This window comes from Molothrus aeneus, chromosome 5, assembly GCF_037042795.1.
Source record: "Molothrus aeneus isolate 106 chromosome 5, BPBGC_Maene_1.0, whole genome shotgun sequence".
Taxonomy (NCBI): domain Eukaryota; kingdom Metazoa; phylum Chordata; class Aves; order Passeriformes; family Icteridae; genus Molothrus; species Molothrus aeneus.
Window position 1 is genome coordinate 34,361,492 of NC_089650.1, and position 17,746 is coordinate 34,379,237.

At 38.4% G+C, this 17,746-nt stretch overlaps 1 protein-coding gene across 1 annotated transcript in view; it reads right to left on the reverse strand.

Moving 5' to 3' along the window:
• LGR5 (leucine rich repeat containing G protein-coupled receptor 5) overlaps nucleotides 1-17,746 on the reverse strand; it is an 88,935-nt gene that overhangs the window by 22,431 nt on the left and 48,758 nt on the right. The window contains exons 3-5 of the mRNA XM_066549962.1: nucleotides 14,725-14,796; nucleotides 13,081-13,152; nucleotides 1,930-2,145 (exon numbers count right to left, since the gene is read on the reverse strand). Coding sequence (XP_066406059.1) covers nucleotides 1,930-2,145; nucleotides 13,081-13,152; nucleotides 14,725-14,796 — 360 coding nt within the window. The remainder of the gene's footprint in view (nucleotides 1-1,929; nucleotides 2,146-13,080; nucleotides 13,153-14,724; nucleotides 14,797-17,746) is intronic.

Genomic DNA, 17,746 nt, shown 5'->3' on the forward strand with positions numbered 1-17,746 from the left:
GAGATGGATAACACAGCAGACAGGTAAGGGGCATTAGGCTTGCAGAACGCAAAAAGACCCAAAGCCATAACACAAAAAGTTGTAGCTTCCCTTAAATGAGTAAACCAAGTAATCTTGGAAGTGCTGTAACTTGCCTTTCTTTGAAATTATGAAAATCAGTAGCTACTTCCTAAAATATTTAGCACTTGAAAGTAATTTTTATATTTTTTAACCAATTCTAACCCCTCCTCCCTGCCACCCATCTGAAATCTCTGAGTTCTACCTATTTCTGTCTTTCAGATTGACATGGAAAAAAACCCACTCTGAGTGAAGCTCATTAATGTGAGTAGATTCAACTTGTAGCCACTTCAGGTCATTTAATTAAAAAAGAATGCCTTTTCCCCAGATTTTTCCTTTTATTTTGTTCTCAAAATCCTACCCCTGTAGTAACTAAGGGAGAAGGGCTCTAAGAGAAAAGAAAGGCTGTGAATGAGTGGCTGCCTGGGCATTCATTATATTCTGAAAATATTGTTAAAGATCAGAGGCTCTCTGAATGTTCTACAGAACCTAGAGAAATTGAGTTTACCTGTCTATCAAAGGCAGGGATTCTGACAGCAAAATAAAAATGTTCTGTGGGTTTTTTCTTTTCTAGGAAGAAACCCAATCAGCTCTATATTTTTAATGACTACTCTGACCTTTAATGCTTTAGTTAGCATGAAGAGTGCATCTTCAAATTCAAATTATGTTTGGATCTTTAATTATAAAGGTTTTGACTTGCTCCAATTGACCATGCACTTTTCCACTGTGTAGAAAGTATGCCGCACTGTATAGAGTAGCAACCCAATGAAAGCAGAACCACACACAAAGATTTTGATGAGCCAAAAAGATCAGCTATTGTAGGTTGTGAAGGATGATTCAATTATTAACCACAATAAAGCCCAGATGATTAGAAATAAGCAAGGCAGAGCTTAAATAAGGAAACCTAACTGAGCAGAAGCAAGCATGGTATGAAAAAAATTATTTTATCCTGCATTTCTTAACTGTCCTCTTACCACTACATTTCTGGTAGGGGTCTAGAGAACAATGTTCAAGAAAGCCTCTTGTCTTTTCCATTGCTGACATAAGTCTAGAAGGTCAATCAATCACAAGTCCATCCATTCTTTAATTTGAAATGGATCAATATTTAATGTAAAGAGAAGGCAAAGGCTTTGCAGCACAAGTCAGGTGTTTATCCCCAATTTTGGGGCCCCATGGAGGCAGAGTTAGTGACTATAGCTGTCAATGAAGAACCCTGATGTGTGCCAGGTTTAATGCTTATACTGGGGCTAGAGTATGCTACCACATGCTAAGTGTCTTACATGGTTTCTGACAGCCTGTATAGCTTGATTATATAATTCTCTCTTTAATAATGTTAATGTTTTCCAAAGCATCCTGAAATTACTTCTCCATTAAGTTTCTCCAGCCAGTCTAGATTTTTTCAATTTGGTACATTCCCAGAAGGTAAGAAGCTGAAACCATGATTCATAGTACGCCTTCCTGATTTTGGTGCCAGCCGTGCATGTTTCAGTTAGTTGAACCGGTAATGCAAATGTAACCAAATACACAACTACATACACTTTCTATGACAGGAAATGCATATTTTTTCTACTAGATGGCATTCTTTCCAAGTTCCCCAGAAAGATTTCCGTTCATTTCCTGTTTCTAATCTTCTCTCTTTCAATCTTAGACAGCACACAATGCACCCCTTCCTGTTTGTTTTGCTGACCAGATAGGGTGATTTTTGATTCCTTTGAATATTTTATTGAGATGGAAACTTTGAACTAGATCAAAACAAGTGGTTTAGCAAATGCTAGTCAAACTGTACCAAGATGCAAAAAAAAATCTGTTTCTCCAAGAGGCCAAAGCCCTGCAAGAAGACATTGTGTATAAAAAGAAATCAATAAAGCTTACAGAACTACCAAACTGGAGAGGTTTCCAAAGGCATAGTCCGGTATGTAATGAATTTTATTCAGTGCCAATGTCATTGCCTGAAGTGCTGGTAAACACCTAAAAGCTTGGACAGGAATTTCTGTCAAGGAATTATCGTCTAGCCACAGGTGTCTAAGGGAGACCAAGCCATTGAAGCAGTTGGGGGGTACATAGTTGATGTGGTTGGCATCCAGACGCCTAGGAGAAGAAGAAAAAGAGAAAATTGACTTCAAGAAAAGAAAAGTGTCTTTGCACAATAGCTATAAGAAGTTGTCACCATGAACATAACCCCAAAGGATGGGCATGGATTGCCACTTCCAATTTTCATTTCCTGGAGATTCTACATTCCCATCTTGCTTGCAGCCTCATCCTTGAGATCTAAAATCATGTTTATGTGTCTGCTTGTCAGCTGGCTCTGCAGAGACAGCTCTCCTTTGGAGCCATCAACTCACTGAGAGCACACACTCATAATTTTTGAGCAGTCTCTCTAAAGACCGGGTATGACTTTGTCTCCTTTCCCAATTCTTTGAAACCATAGAACAAAAAAGTGCAAGAAACTCATCCAGAGAATCTCTTCCAGAATCTACAAATCACTGAGCTGCAAGATAATTTGGATTTTCAAATGCTAAACACCCATTCCAAAACTCATAAATAGAACTCACTTCTGAGTCTCTGGAGTTTCCTGCTTTACCTTTCCTTTAATATTACGGAGTTATAGAATCACAGAATGAGCTGTGTTGGAAGGGACACTCAAGGATCATTGAGTCCCACTCCTGGCCCTGCACAGGACCATCCCCAAGAGTCCCATCATGTGTCCAAGAGCATTGTCCAAACACTTTTTGAACTCTGTTAGGCTTGCTGCTGTGAACACTTCCCTTGGGAGCCTGTTTCACTGCAAATATTGTTTATCCACTGCAAATATTGTTTATCCTAATAATTCTAATGAGAACTGAAGTTCACATTTTTTTAGTAGCGGAACATAATGTTTTTTACCTAGAGATTAGTATTGCCAATGTGATGTATTTGTGTTGGAAAAGAAGTTACTAAATGCACTTCAGCTGCTGCAGAGCCAACAGAGGGAGCTCAATTGCACGTTGTACCTATGCAGAGTCTGCAGGTGATGCTTTGTTCTTACACTTGTGTAATTAAGGATTAAAGCTAGCAAACCTTTTCAGATGTGGTGCTGCAAATACAACGTGATCTATTCACTGGCTTTTGTTTTTGCTGTGTTTTGCTTTTTCATTGTGAATCTTTCAGGGAAAGACTTAAAAGTGCACTTCAGATTTCTGAAAATTTGTGAAACACCCAGTTGGGGATGTGGGCCCTGATAAACTTTTTCTACTTTTAATGTATTGCAGTGACTTATACCTTTTCCATAACATGAAAGCTGTGCTCTAAAATTTTTCATGAAATGTTTAGAGAAGAGTAATTAAGTGAATGGTAAAACAGAAATAAATTTAAATAGATGTTTGAAAATACTACAGAACAAACAGCCACACCTGGGGTACAAAGAAGTAATTTGGTACAACCTAACTTTGGTCTCTTTGAGAGAAATGCAATACTCTTTGTGGTGGGCATACTAATCTCTTTATTTAAAGCTGCTTCCTCATTTACAGTCATGTAAAATGTCAGGTCCATTCTATCTCCTGTTCCATGCTGGCCCTACCTACTTCATGAGAACAAATAATGACTGCTAAGGCTCCGTGCCAGGCTGGCAAATAACTGAGACAAGGTCAGTTGGAACAAATTTATAAGGTTCAGTGTCAAAGCCCTTGTACAATTAAATTTTCAATATAATAACTGACATGTCAGGCAGCAGAGACAGAGCTTCCAAAATAACTCAGTGGTCTGTCAACAAATGGGTAAGGCTGGAAATGTTTAGAAATACTCATGTTTTTCTTCCTCCTTTCCTCAGGCAACAACCATGTTATTCCTGTGTTTTCAAATAAGGTATAATTTAAATGAGTAGATGAGATTTCTTTGTGCTCAGTCAGAAGTAAATTTCTTCCCTGGGTGATGCTGGTATGTAAACTAAGAAGTTACAGTTGCCTTAGTTTGACAGTTTCCCTGATTAAAGAATGGAGGCTTTATTCAAACTCCATGTGCTGCAGTATTGCAGTTAACATCTCAGTGTTCAATAGGAAGGCTGCCTGTGCAGCCCTGATGTCCCTGCTCACTCCACGGGAGTTATTCCCAGGATGGCTGGCTGTGTGGAGAAGCCAATAGTTACTTGTTTGTATGTGACCCTGTGGCTGAAATGGCAATATTTCTGCTGTCGTCAGTGAGACCAGGATTTTTATCTTACCAGTATTTCGTAGCAAATCAAGGAACAGATTTTTTTTTGATAGCTGACGTTTCCAAATACAAACCCACCACTGGCTATGTAAATAAAACCCACAGAACAGAAAGAAAACCAGAACTGCTGTACTGTAAATGAAATTCCAGATAGTTGAATTATTGTTTAAATAAAGCTTGGAAGAAACAAAAAAGCTGCAATGATTTGTGCTTCACGTTCTGTAACTGGGTTACATATCCTGCTAGTACTTATAAGAAGTACTGCCTCAAGTGCTCTTTCGTTATCTAATCTTTTTTAAATTTCCAAGCACCGTTTTCCCTCTTGCAGATATTAAAAGGTTTCAGTAGTGGTTATGTTTCCTGTCATACTGTAGGTAATGCACATTGATGTATAAAGGACTGATCAAAATCACCCTTTTCAGCCAATTGTTTTACATGTGTTGATCAAAGTTTTGGCACTTTCAGAACTAAACCCATTAACTCACAAACATGACCCTATTTATAACTGAAAAATATATGTAGATAACATGTGGTGAGTTTGAAAGCTGCTATTATATTCCAGAGAGAGCTAATTTAGGGAAACAGAAATACTTGATCTCTTCTGATAGGCGGCATGTAAATAAAGCAGCCACTATGAAATTCACCATGAGCTCACTTAAAATGTCTAAACCTTTCAAAGGAAAAGCTTGAGCTGTGTGGACTGTAACGCACTAGTGTTTCCTGTGACACACTGTGAATTCTGTGACCAAGCGCACAAATTATGAAAATATATTGTCCATGTAAAATGAAAACCTCATTTACTGGTACAGACAAAGGCAGTTGTTTGAAAAAGACTTGATTTGCATTTCTTAATCAATTTGATATGAATGGATGCTAAGTTTCATAGAAGTGGTAGGTTTCTAAGGGAATATATATATATAAATTTTTCCCCATTTTCTGTATCTTTTCTCAAAAACAGCTACAACCTGGGTATATTCCACAACCAAGAAATTCCTTAATATCTTGTTGGAGTGCCTTGCTTATTCATTCAGGTTTAAATCAAATGCTAGATAGGAGATCAGGAAGGACATTTCTCCCAAGGCATTTTTCCCTCTGAAATGAACAGCTATTACATGGATTGCCTCATTTTGAATGGATAAGGGCCAGAACACAATGAAAGGTCTGCAGAAGAGGGAAGCCACAAAGAAGTCAAGGATAAAGTGTTTCTTTTGATGTTTAAGTTTAGAGTAGGAGAGGTAAGACCAAAGGAAAAGGGACTGTACCTAAGAGGTAGGGGAGGCAGAGGAGGGGGAGCACAGGAGACTGATGTTGGGCATGGTGGATTAAAGAAGGTGGCGCTTCTCCCTCTTGTATCACCTTCCTCTTCTCCAGACTCAGCTCTGTAATGCAGGGAGCTTCAGTCAAGTTTGTCCATGAAGTATGGAGCAGTGATAGACAGGGCCTGTCTGGGGAGGGCATAAAGGCCAGGAGAGGGTCACTTGCAGCCCACCATCTTTGTTAGTGTGTTGGCACACAGACTCTCTCAGGGGTTTGTTCACAGGATTGACTAAAGTACCATTTAGGTAATGGCAAGTGACATCTAAACTAGCTTTGAAAAATGAATGTAATAAAAATAGAGCTAGCTGTTGTGGGCCATGTTTTTCAAACCTGGTCTTTTAAGCAGGATATCCCCTTTGGTCCACAGGGGAAAATGCTAGGACTATTGTAAAAAGCTTAATTACAAGACAACAGTCCAGCAGTTCTCATATCTCAGTTTTACAGGACTCATACAAAGAACCCTGCATGGCAACAAGAAGACCAAAACGGACAAATAACAAGGCACAGTTTAGGAGCATTTGTTTCTATCCCACTGCTCAGCTTTACATGAGGAGGTTTCTGCAGCCCTGGGAGTTTCTCAATCCATAGTGTTTCTCTTCACATTCAGATGTGCTGCTCAGGGGTGTTGGTAAACCTGCATTCAAGATGATGGATGCTATCATGCTGCATACAGACAAGACGCCAACTGCATTGCTACGTTTATACAAAGATATAAACCTTGGCCCTGATACTGGGTACTTTCAATCCCCACAACTGAGGAGAAGTGGGGGCTAGCAGCTGTTGGGTTGTCCCAGGAACCTGGCTACAGACTCAGATCATGACCCCACAGACAGACATGTTTGATGTGTCTGGGAGCACCCTCAGGTCCTCAGCCAAATGGCTCAGAGTGACCTTTCCTAGTCTCCCAAGCAAGCTGTCACCTGCTGGGGACAGTCCCAGGGGCATGTGATCTACCACATGAACCCCAGGAATATATTCCTCAGTTCAGGGGAATGTTCTTTGGCATGGGTCAAAAGCATGCCAAGGACTCTGTTAAGAGTGCAGCTGGGCAGGGGTCCATGGCCAGAGTCTGGGAGTGCTCTGAAGCACGGCCTGCCCTGCTTGTGATTACCACAGTCCACAGTGGGCCACTGAATGGCCCCAGGACCTGACTGGAAATCTGCTGTAAGCCCCTGTGCTGCCAAACACTCCAACAGCAGCCTCTTGCCTCCCACATACCCTGGCGGACTTCAGCCATGCAGGATGATTTCTGGCTAGCAGTTCTGAGGTTGAGAAATTTGTCTGTCTTAGAGATGTGATAAATCTCCACTCTTTTGAGATTACTCATAAGACAGGAAAGAGTCAGATGTCTGGTGCCTCCTATTGGATGAAAGAATACATCACCAGCTGTCCTGGAACTGCTAATCTAATACAGCCACTTTGCACCCCACTTTGAGAGCTACTGACTGGTTGAGTTAGAGGCTGCACATTAAAAAAAATCAATAGCAAATGCATTTTAGGTAACCTTGCACCTCTACCTTCCTCTCCTTGGTTATCAGTCCAGAAAAATGTCTGTGACTGAGAGGAGTGGTCTGATACTCTACTACTGCTTGGTGTTTCAGTCACTCTTCTGTTGCCCAGTGCCCTGGGGCTGCAGCGGCCGGATGGTGAAGGTGTGCAATAAACCAAGGGGACTGCAATAGCGAATTTTGAGACATCTTTGTGTATGTGTAGACATCTGCATGGGTACAAACAACCTCAATTTCAAATGTGGGAAATTCCTCCTCTGGGAGTTTGTGGGTACCCGTTGAGGTACCAGCTTTCTTAAGAAGGATAATACCTTCTGTAGCCTTCATTATCATGGGGTGTGACATGGAAAACCACAACTAAGGCTCCTGTCTTTTAATGAAAACAGTTCTCAGGAGAGAATGTAGCTTCATCAAAGTTGTTTGGTCTTTCAATTAAAAAGCAGGATTATTAACAGAAGCATCAAAGTGGAAAATAATTGTTCAAATTTAACAGTTCTGGGGAAAAAAAGTGCTGGGTTTTAATTTTAAGTGTGAACTAGAAGAGTTGCAGAACTATGTGTCCTCAAAGTCTTCCAGTGCTTTTTTGGGCTAAGCATGGAAACTTCTCTTGAAATGTCAAATATTTGGGAGAGTAGGGGGACAATGAAAAATCCATTTGCTGACCTGTTCTAGAGAGGCAACTACTGAGAACATCTGAGATGAATTCTAGATAATATTTTGTATCAAATCTAGTGTCAGCATCAGGTGGTCTATAAATACTGAAATACTCAATAAATAAAATTAAAGTAAATCTACAAATTATGTTGGAAAATGCTAAAAAATTTCATTGACGCTACTTTGCTGTTACTTGTAAAGTCGAATTACTTCACTAAATTGCAGCTTTGCAGGTTGTTAAGGGAGAAAAGATGGTTTATTTTTTCCATCTGTCAACTGTTTAAAGTGCTTTGTATGCTATTCTGCCCTATTTTCCACTGTCAAAGCAAAAGTCCTTTAAATGTCACAGGAATGAGAGTAAGTGATACAGTAAATACTCCTTTGAAATGTTCTTCATGACTGGTGTGGCATGGGCACTGAGATAGCACCCAACCTGTTCTTAATTTTGACTATTTGTGTGTCTGACAATGCAGCAGTAAGAGCTGTTTAGACATCATTAACAATGATGTCTAAACAAGAAAATAAATAGAATGGAAGTTTCATCTATAGTATTCACTGCAAAGGGTTGTGTTACAATAATCCAAATAAAAGAACAGCAGAAGCTTTTCCATATGCAATGCCAATTACCCTTTCCTCCTTTATTTAGGAACATTTGAAAATGAAGAGCTGCAGCTTTTCAAGTGGCTAGTAATATCAAAGATTAACATATTTGGGAAAAATCAAATATTAACACATTTGGGAAGAAAGTAAAAAAATATTAATGATATGTCATTGCCTGTTTTTGACCATGCCCTGCTTGTTCAAACATACTGAAATTACATGTAAATTCCGTTATATAAAGGGTGAAATTAAAAATAAGGTGATTGTACTAGAGAAACAAAGATACCTATTTAAACAAATACCTGCATTAAATGAAAAAAATTTTGACAGAAAATAAGCTGCTAATTAAAAATGACACTTGAAAAACACATCAATATACATATGTGAGGAGTTATTGAACTGTAACTTCATATATATTAAAAATCACTAAAAGTTTTCTTGATTTAAACACAGAATGGAGATATTGATGATGTGTGAAACACGAACTCAAGAGATTTCCTTCTTATAGTCTGTTCTAATGAAATACATTTGCTCAAGGTGACTAATAGTGATGAGAGCATTCAAGGGACTCTTTGAACCCTGCTGCCAAGTACTAAATTGTGACACATCAGTGGTTGTGTGTTCCTCCCTTTCAGTCAAGGTATCTGCACAGTCTGTTGTGCTTGACAGAAATAAAAGCCATTTCAATTGTTAGGACCAGCAACCTGGATAATTTGTGCTCACACTAGATTTCTGAGGAAAAATTATGGCCTATACAATAATACAGAAACCCTTCTGCTCAAAATCACATTTCAAAATCAGCATGTACTCGTTACTTCCTTGATCCTCCTGCCACACAGGGAACTAGAGTCCTATGCAAACATTGCCCATGCTCTGGTAGCTGAACTGATTTATTAATCAAAGCAGCACATTGCTGGTTTTAAAAACTGAACTACAAAGACTTTTATAAAATTAGAGAATATTTTAATATTGTTTCAATCTTATTTTTTTTGCTTCAGTGACAGAAAAAAAATGTAATTAATTTGTTTAGGTTTTCTCATGGATTTTTCTTGTCAAAGGTGAAATTCACAAATCCTATGTGTTTTGGGTTAACTTTTGTGCCTAATTCTAATTTTATAGTAATTATTGAGTCATATCTGCTGTCTGAATAAGATTGATCTGTTCTAGAGGTAAGTCAAGCCTTAAGAAATTTATGAATATTTGTCACTCAAACTTGTCGTATCATTCTACATACTGGCAATGCAACTTGGACAATAAAGTGGGAGAAATTGTTGCTTGTTCCTGCAACACATCAGCTCTTATTCTTTGTACCACAGGCCATTTAACATCAATTAATGGTTCTATCAATACTGACACCTATACTGTCATTTTTTAGCTCTAACTGGATAATAGGGAGAGGATATCATCCAGAAATACCCTCGATGCAAAAATTTGTGACAAATTTGCATTATGAGAGAATGTGGAATATTTGTGTGTGCATATGTACATATTGTGCACACATGCACAACAAAACATGGATACTTCTACAAAAAGGATTTTAACATAATCCTCTTCACATTTATTAAGGTATCAAGGCAGTTGCTATGGTTTGCCCCTTTGCATGACTGCCTTTCTTGAGGAAAAACCACAAAAGGAAGATATTTGAGTCCCAACACCAGCTTTTTTCCCCCCCCACATGTATGTTAACTAAAGCAAAGGGTTAGTGAGGCTTTGAGAAATCATGCCACCTGCAGAACTAAACATAATAAATAGAAGAAGTCGTTATCTTATAGAAACTGCTCTTGAGAAGGCTTTTAACCTCTTAATTACATTCTTGAAAAGACTCCTGCTATTTCAAAGGCTTCAAGAAATAATTCCTATTGTAAATCAGAAACCAATGCAAAACAACCTTGTGAACAGAAAATTGCTAGACTATATGAAACAAGAAATTGAATCTGTGCACACCTTTATCTGGCAAACACAACCCCTTTTAAGCAAACAAAAGAATAATAGTTTTCTTTTCCTCAAAGAGGTCTCTTTTGCTAGTGATCGTTTTTCAGGTGATAGTAGTTTTTCTGTACAAACCGCTATCATTCCATCTTGTGTCTGCTAGGCAGCTGTCTAAAGGTTTCTACTGACCATTCCTTTTCTCCCTCTGTTTTAATTCAGTCCTTTAAATAGACTGCACAAATTCCAGTTTACTTCTTCAACTTCTTCACCCAAGGAAAAAAATATCTGCAACAAAGCCTGAGTGAGACTGTCATTTTGTTTAGCAACTGTACTGAAAATTCAACAATCTCTTTCAGAGTAACAAAGGAACTCTTGTTGGCTTGGCTTATCATGTTTTGGTCCAGAATGTGTATAGAGTGATGTGATCTCAGCAAGATTTTTTTGTTTGTTTAGCAGAAACAAAGCCTAATATAGTCACTAGACCAGCATTTTCTCATGACTTTTTCAAAGATCAAAGGAAAGAACTGTAACCTCAAAAGTATATGGCTGAGATATTTCTGTCTGTGTCTGGTCAATAAAGAAAAAAAGCACTGACCAAATAACAATTATAAGATAATTAATTCTTGGGGCTCTTCCACCTTTAGAAACCTTAACAAATGCTTTGTTTATTAAGAAGGCAAATGTAGTTCAAGACAGGCATAAGAACATGGGAGCTATTACAGTATAATGTGTGTCTGTGTAGTGCTAAGTTATACAGAGATGACATGATTTTTTTGTAAATAAACTAATTTCATTAATTCTGATCTTCAGATTTTGGCTGAACAATATATATATAAGATATATTAACCTTCTGGTGGAACTTCTTTACCTACACAAAAAAAATAAAGTTTGTTCAACATAGCACATTTCTCAACCAGCACATCTTAACTCTAACCAGACTGGTATAGATGCTCATTCTATCCCTGCCAATGTCAGACTTTTACTTGTGATGTTGGTGATCAGTGCACCTTGTAGCAACATTTCTTGTGAAAGCTATTTGAACTTCCGGATTGAATTCTCTATTTGGATCTTGTAACATTTTAGGAAAATAGTTTTATTTGAAAGTAATTCCGTGACAATATAAGATGGTCAGCTAAAGCATAGAGAAGAGTCCTTAGACATTTTCCTCTGAGCAAAGAAATGCTTTTCTGTTTTCAATCATCTAGATATTTCATGCTGCAGATTCAAAATCAGTAGCTTCTTTAGAAAATTTTGTGATTTATTTTTGTATCAGGTGACAACACAATTTTGTGGGTAGTTCAGAAACTGACTCAATTTACTGCATCCTCTGTTTAGACAGCAAAAACATCTTAGTGGTATCAAAAAATGAAGTGCAAGTGCAGCAGAAGAAACTCTTGCTGCCCAAGTGCCTGGACAGGAACATGGCAGATGAAGTCCAGTATAGACAGGTGTCAAGACAGGTGCTGAGGGAAAAGGCAATTCCAACTTTATGGGACAAGTTCTTGAGCATGCTAGAAAGAAGTCCTGCAGTTGCGATAAGAATGAAAATAACAGCTTAGCATTCAGTAAAGGTTAAAAAATCACACAAAACGAAGTTTTAAATTAGTAGGAAAGCAAGTGAAAACCCATCAATTTTTGCTCTCTATAAACCCATGGTGCCAAGCTCTTTAAACATTCTGTACAGGGCTTATCCCTCTTTCACTCATCTAAATACATGAGAACTGAAAAAGAGTTCAGCAACATGACAAGGATGACAGAGGAATGGAAAAGCTTCCACATGACAGACAATCCTAACAGATTACATCTGAAAAATTGACTAATAGAGATACAAGAGAGGTATATAAAGCTGGTGTACATGAATACCAAACTGCTGCTTCCACCTTCTCCTGATGCTGCAGAGAACATCAAATGTGGTGAAAAGTTCCAAGTACATATCAGAAGGTACCTCACCATGCTAGCTGATCAGCAGACATGCTGTCACAAAAAATCATGAGTGTTTCACTGGCTCAAACTACAATTGTACAAACCCATAGAAGAAAACCCTTTATCTATCAAAGCCACAACAGACTCAGTGAGTCTCTGAGTGCAAATCTCTGGCTGCTGGAACAGTTTACCAAAGCAGTATTATATTTTTTGCTGGACCTTCTTGTTTTCCTTTGGCACCTATTATTGCAGGCTGGATGCTGGGCTAGGTCAGCTTTTAGCACAACTTGATACAACCATTCTTATAAGGCAGAAGCACACCAAAATAATTTCATTCATACCACGAAGCAGCCAATCTTCACTCCTGGTCTAGCAGTTCTGGCAGCAGTTCTGTTACAACTGAAGCTCGTGGACTGAGTCAGCATGGACAGTCAAGAGCTATAAATACAGAGGCCTGCCTGAAGCACAGAAAATAATTAAGTATCCTCTAGTACACTTTGTTTCGTGAGTTATTAGTGTTTTCCATAGTGCTTAAAAAGAAAAAAAAATACACCAAATGAAAAAAAAGAAGGGAGTAATTTGGGATTCCTTCTCTTCCCTGGTAAAGAATACTAACAAGAAACCATGTTTTTGACAGAAAGCATTGCAAGCCAATGAGTGTCTTCTCAGATGTTGAACCAGTCTATAATGCTGCAAAGAAGCTGCCAAGTGTAATGAAATTACTGGATTGAAATCAGTTACTTTTGATGTTTAATTGACAGTACAATTCTCTTGAATAGCAGCTCGAAGAGAATTAAAAGAAAAAGTTGATTCAGCACATTACAAAGCAATATTAACAGATAATTATTAGGTAATTGTATATTACTGCTCATGCAAGGCTGGAAATTGATTAACCAGGGATACTCACAGAGACTGCAGGCTGCGCAGGTTCTGGAGCGCTTCGGTAGGAACCTGCCGTAGCTGGTTATTCTGCAGCATCCTACATTGTGAGTAGCACAAAAACCAGAATCAACACAGTAAAGATCATTTCTTTCTACTGCAAATTGCCTTACAAGCTTACCTTCATTGTACTGGTCTTACTTCAAGATTACAAAGAAAGTTACACAAACAGCTCATTCCCCTGCCCCTGTCAAAGGCCTGCTCTCTTCAAGGCAAACAAATACCTGTAGCATTTTAGCTTTGTTAACAGCTAGATATCAGCTCTGAGCAGCATTTTCAAAGCAGCTAAGGAAGCTAAAAGAATAAATCTGATTTGCTTTCAGTAGGGCTTGTAACTTCCTAATTGCCTCCAGTGATTCTGATATTTTCATTCTCATGCACTGAGATTGTTCCCCTTCTGAAGTGATTCTATTCTGATAAAGCTGTGGAGGACTGAATCTTGAAATCCTTACTCAGGAAAATGCAACAATGGCAAATCAACTCTTAACTGTGTGAAACATTTATGATTTAGTTTGAATAAAATTTTATCTCTATAAATAAACTGCTAATTTTTTTTCAGTTAAATAAATTTTCCCAAACCAAAGGTTTCTAGCAATGACTTGACAAATCTTTTTTCTCAAATATCACATCATTTACCTTGCAAAGATTGAAAAATTGCTTTCCACTCCTAAAGAATATTCCTCCTTTTGAATATGGTTTCATTCATACTACCTAACACTCTTGTTTGGACCAACTCCTATGTATATAAATATTCTATGTGGATAAGTCCAAAGTAGTACATGCTGCCTTCAAAAGGAGGCATATTGAATGGGACATTGTAAATGAAATAATTTCTGGCAGGCCTAAGTCTGCTTGGGCCAATAAGAGGTAGAGCTTGCCAACTTAGAAGTAGGTGGAGCAGGAATCTCTTCATACTTCTTTTCCTGCTAAGTGTTTTTTCAGTAGAGATTTGTACAGTAGCACCAGGCCAGGCTTGACACTGCTTAAGAGGCTGGTGCTCTTGCTAATAATACAGTTTCTGTGAACTTTACATGGGCAAAGATTCCCTCTAGTGTAAACACTGTGAGATGTAGCCTGCTAGTAGTTTTAGTAACTATATGTACTGTCTTATTACTCCAAATGATACAATTTTGTAATATTTTTAATAATTTATATAATAGTCATTACAATGCAAAGAAAAATATATGAAATGTAAACTGTTTTAAATTACATTGTGTTGTATACAATAACATTTTCCCCCCCACATCTCTCAAGAAAAGGAAACCCCCAGTTTTGTGTGATGATGAAAAATTCAGCTCAAATCAGGACTTTTGAGATAATCAAAGAAACTATTAACTGAATCAATTTTTACCTTTGATATTGTACAGAGACATCTACAACTTGATGAGCAAGTTGTTTTTAGAAGGCTATTAATGTTTTCCAACTTTTGTTTAGGATACTTTCTATGTGAAAAAACAAAGATTTAATGATGTTCATATGTATCTTCAATTGAATTGTTCAAAATGAGCTGATCAAAATATGTAATTTACTTGATCAAAACTTCACTGGTTAATTAGTTCCCTAGAGCATTTAGGAAATCAGAAATATATCAAACAACACACAGTTTACTTACAGCACTTTAAGACTGAAAAGGCCAGCAAATGCTCCCTTAGGAATGTATGTCAAGCCATTTCCTGCAAGACGTCTGCAAAGTTTGAAAAAGGAAAAGAGTGAATAGCTTCTCTCTTCATGTGGAATTAATTTGGGTGCTAAAAAGTGCAACACAGCTATGTTTGAGCAACTGATGCCAGAGGCAGTAGTTTAAGAGCCTATTTTTTTCATTAAAACACTTTAAAAAACCCCAACAACCCACCCCCCCAAACAACAAAACAAAAATAAAACAACCCCCCAAAAAGACAACAACAAAAAAAGAGAAGTCTGTAACTGCACTGTTGATTCACTGAGAGCTGGACTGCAGCAAAAAAATTTGATTTCATTGCAAATTTGGCTTATGGTTTATAATTGAATTATTCATATTCTTTTCAGGGTTTAGAACAACCGCAGCAACTAAAATACAGACATAGTGACAACCATTAGCATCATAGGATTTATGGGCATGAACTTTTGGAACTGTGCACGTATGATTTCTGTGAACATTTAACTCATTTGCACAAATATAAAAATATATCCACATAGCAATGATTAGAGTTCATTCTGAAATAACTACATGTAAAACTACTGTACTGGTGTAATAACAGGTTTCTCTGTGAGCACATGTGTAATAGGTTGGAAAAAAGTATATTTGTTAAAATTTGTAGGGCTTTTCCTCCCCTACTTCTACTGCATCTTGCTCTCAGATTGCCTGAAGGTATTTTACAGACCTGGGTAAACAGACCTAGGTTACACCAAATAACTCTGTAAAGCATATTACTGACTGCATCCTTCTGCTGTAAGATTTGTGTCTAAGAAAGAAAGAATCTATTTGAAATGAAATAATGGCATTTCCATGTTCCCCATCAGTTCCCCATCAGTGCAACTCAAGAGGATCCTGGAAATTACTCAGAGCGAGGTTGGATGGGGCTTTGAGCAACATGGTATAGTGGAAGGTGTCCCTGCCCATGGCAAGGGGTTGAAATTAGATGGTCTTTAAAGCCCCTTCCAACCCAACCCAACCCACTCTATGATCTTGCATTCAGCCTTCTGACATCACAACTCTGCCTGAATTTGCTGTGATACCTGTACCCTACCTGGAAATTTCACTGGTGAGGGACAACTTCCTAGTAAAGTTACTTTGAGTCAGTAGGGCCCCAGTGTACACTCCTGGCTGACAAAACCCACAAACTGATAGGATGTAACCCCTTTGCAGAACAAGTTAAGCCAAGTGGAATTGTATGCTCCCTCAGCCAAGTTATTGCACACCAGGATTGCAGAGCCCAGCTGATGTGATACTAGAGCTGACATTTGATTCAGCCCCTGGCCCCTCAGGAAAGAACACAAGATTAGTTCCAGCAATTTTCTTAGGTACCAAGCTGCAAGAGAGGAACCTACAGTGCTGAAATAGGCATCAGATTTGCCAATACTGTTCATGGAGAAGGCCAGGTACTTTTGACTGGGGTCCCAAAGATCCAGCACTGACTGGCCCTTAAATGCTGTCATCTTTTGGGGTTGAGTTTTCCTGGAGCTAACCACAGGGTCCTGTGCACACCTTGTTTTTAGCCACTGCTTTCATACAGAAAATAAAAAGATATATTTGGCTACATGTTAAAAAAAAAAAAGAAAGAAAAAAAAGAAAGAAAAATAAAAGAAAAGTAAAAGATCTAGATCTTAGCTCCAGAGATTTTTCAGGAATTTTCAGTCAGTGGAAGAGGTTCTTTCCTGTACAGACATCCCTGCTGAACTACGTAACCTGCAATGTTGAGCTAGCTCTCTCTGTTACATGAAGGTGATTGTGCTCTGCAATGACAATCAGCATCAGGCAGAGCTGCTGGGCTTGTCTCTCACTGCAGACTGTAGTGGAGTCTGATCTCCAGACATCTGAGAAGTGGGCATATGCAGCTGAATTCATGCAGGCAGATGTGTAAACCAAACCTGGTTTGCTCTTGCTCCAAGATGAGGCACTTACAGGCTCAGATGTGAGGGCCTTTTTCAGATGTGTGAGGGCCCTCTGCAAGCTTTAGCTTTCATTCTGAACACAAATGGCAATGACTTTTGGGTTGTTCTTGGATCAAGTAGGCATGCATTAGGTTAGGAACAACAGATTGTGCTCCTGGAAGTAAATGCCTTTTGTGGATCACTAACCAGAAGAGGCTGAGACATGTCTAATTCTGATTTCAGTTCTTGTGATATGATTGTTTAAAAGAAAACCTAAAGAGTACTTCATCCCTACAGCACCAGTTTGCTCTGCCATTTTAACAACATGATTGGACACAATTCTGGACTTGAGCTCGGCATGGGCCAGAAAGTTATGGGTTTCCAAAACATTATTGGAAAAAAAGAAGGTGAAGGTATTGAGATTTTCACTTCAGTTACTGCTATGAGTGTCATGGAAAACTTGGTAAAGAGCAGAGAACTAAACCCACCTGTCTAAAGACTCAAGAGCATGCTCTTTCAGGACACCACTCCTTCTTCACTCACAATTGAGGCAAGGCAAACTGCCCAACGCACTACATGTTAATACCCCCTGTTTGGACTTAATACTCTTCACAAAGTGGACTAGATGAGAAAATCAGACCTATTTAAGAGCTCCTGGAGGAGGGCTGTGCCAATTACCAAGCATGCATCACCTGACTGTAAATGCAGGACTGTGGCAATGACACTGTGCAGCACTGTGAAATTTTTTTTCAATGGCTAAATACTCACTTTTCCCAGCTTTGGAGCTTCTTAGTGGCTCTCCACAGCAAGCCTTAATGTTTGGCATTTTTTGAAAATGTACAGCTGTGTTCCTGAGCTGTTCTGAGTGGTAGTTACCCAAACTGTTAAACCAAAATGTAATTTTTGATACTTGGGGTTTTTTTTCAGACTCCAACCCTTTAAAAATTTTTTTGCTTTTTTTCCTTTTAGATCACTACTTAATTATTCAAAATGTCTTGTACAAACAATTTAGATAGATGTAGAAAAAACATGTTAAACTCTTTGGTAGGCACAGCTTCCGTATT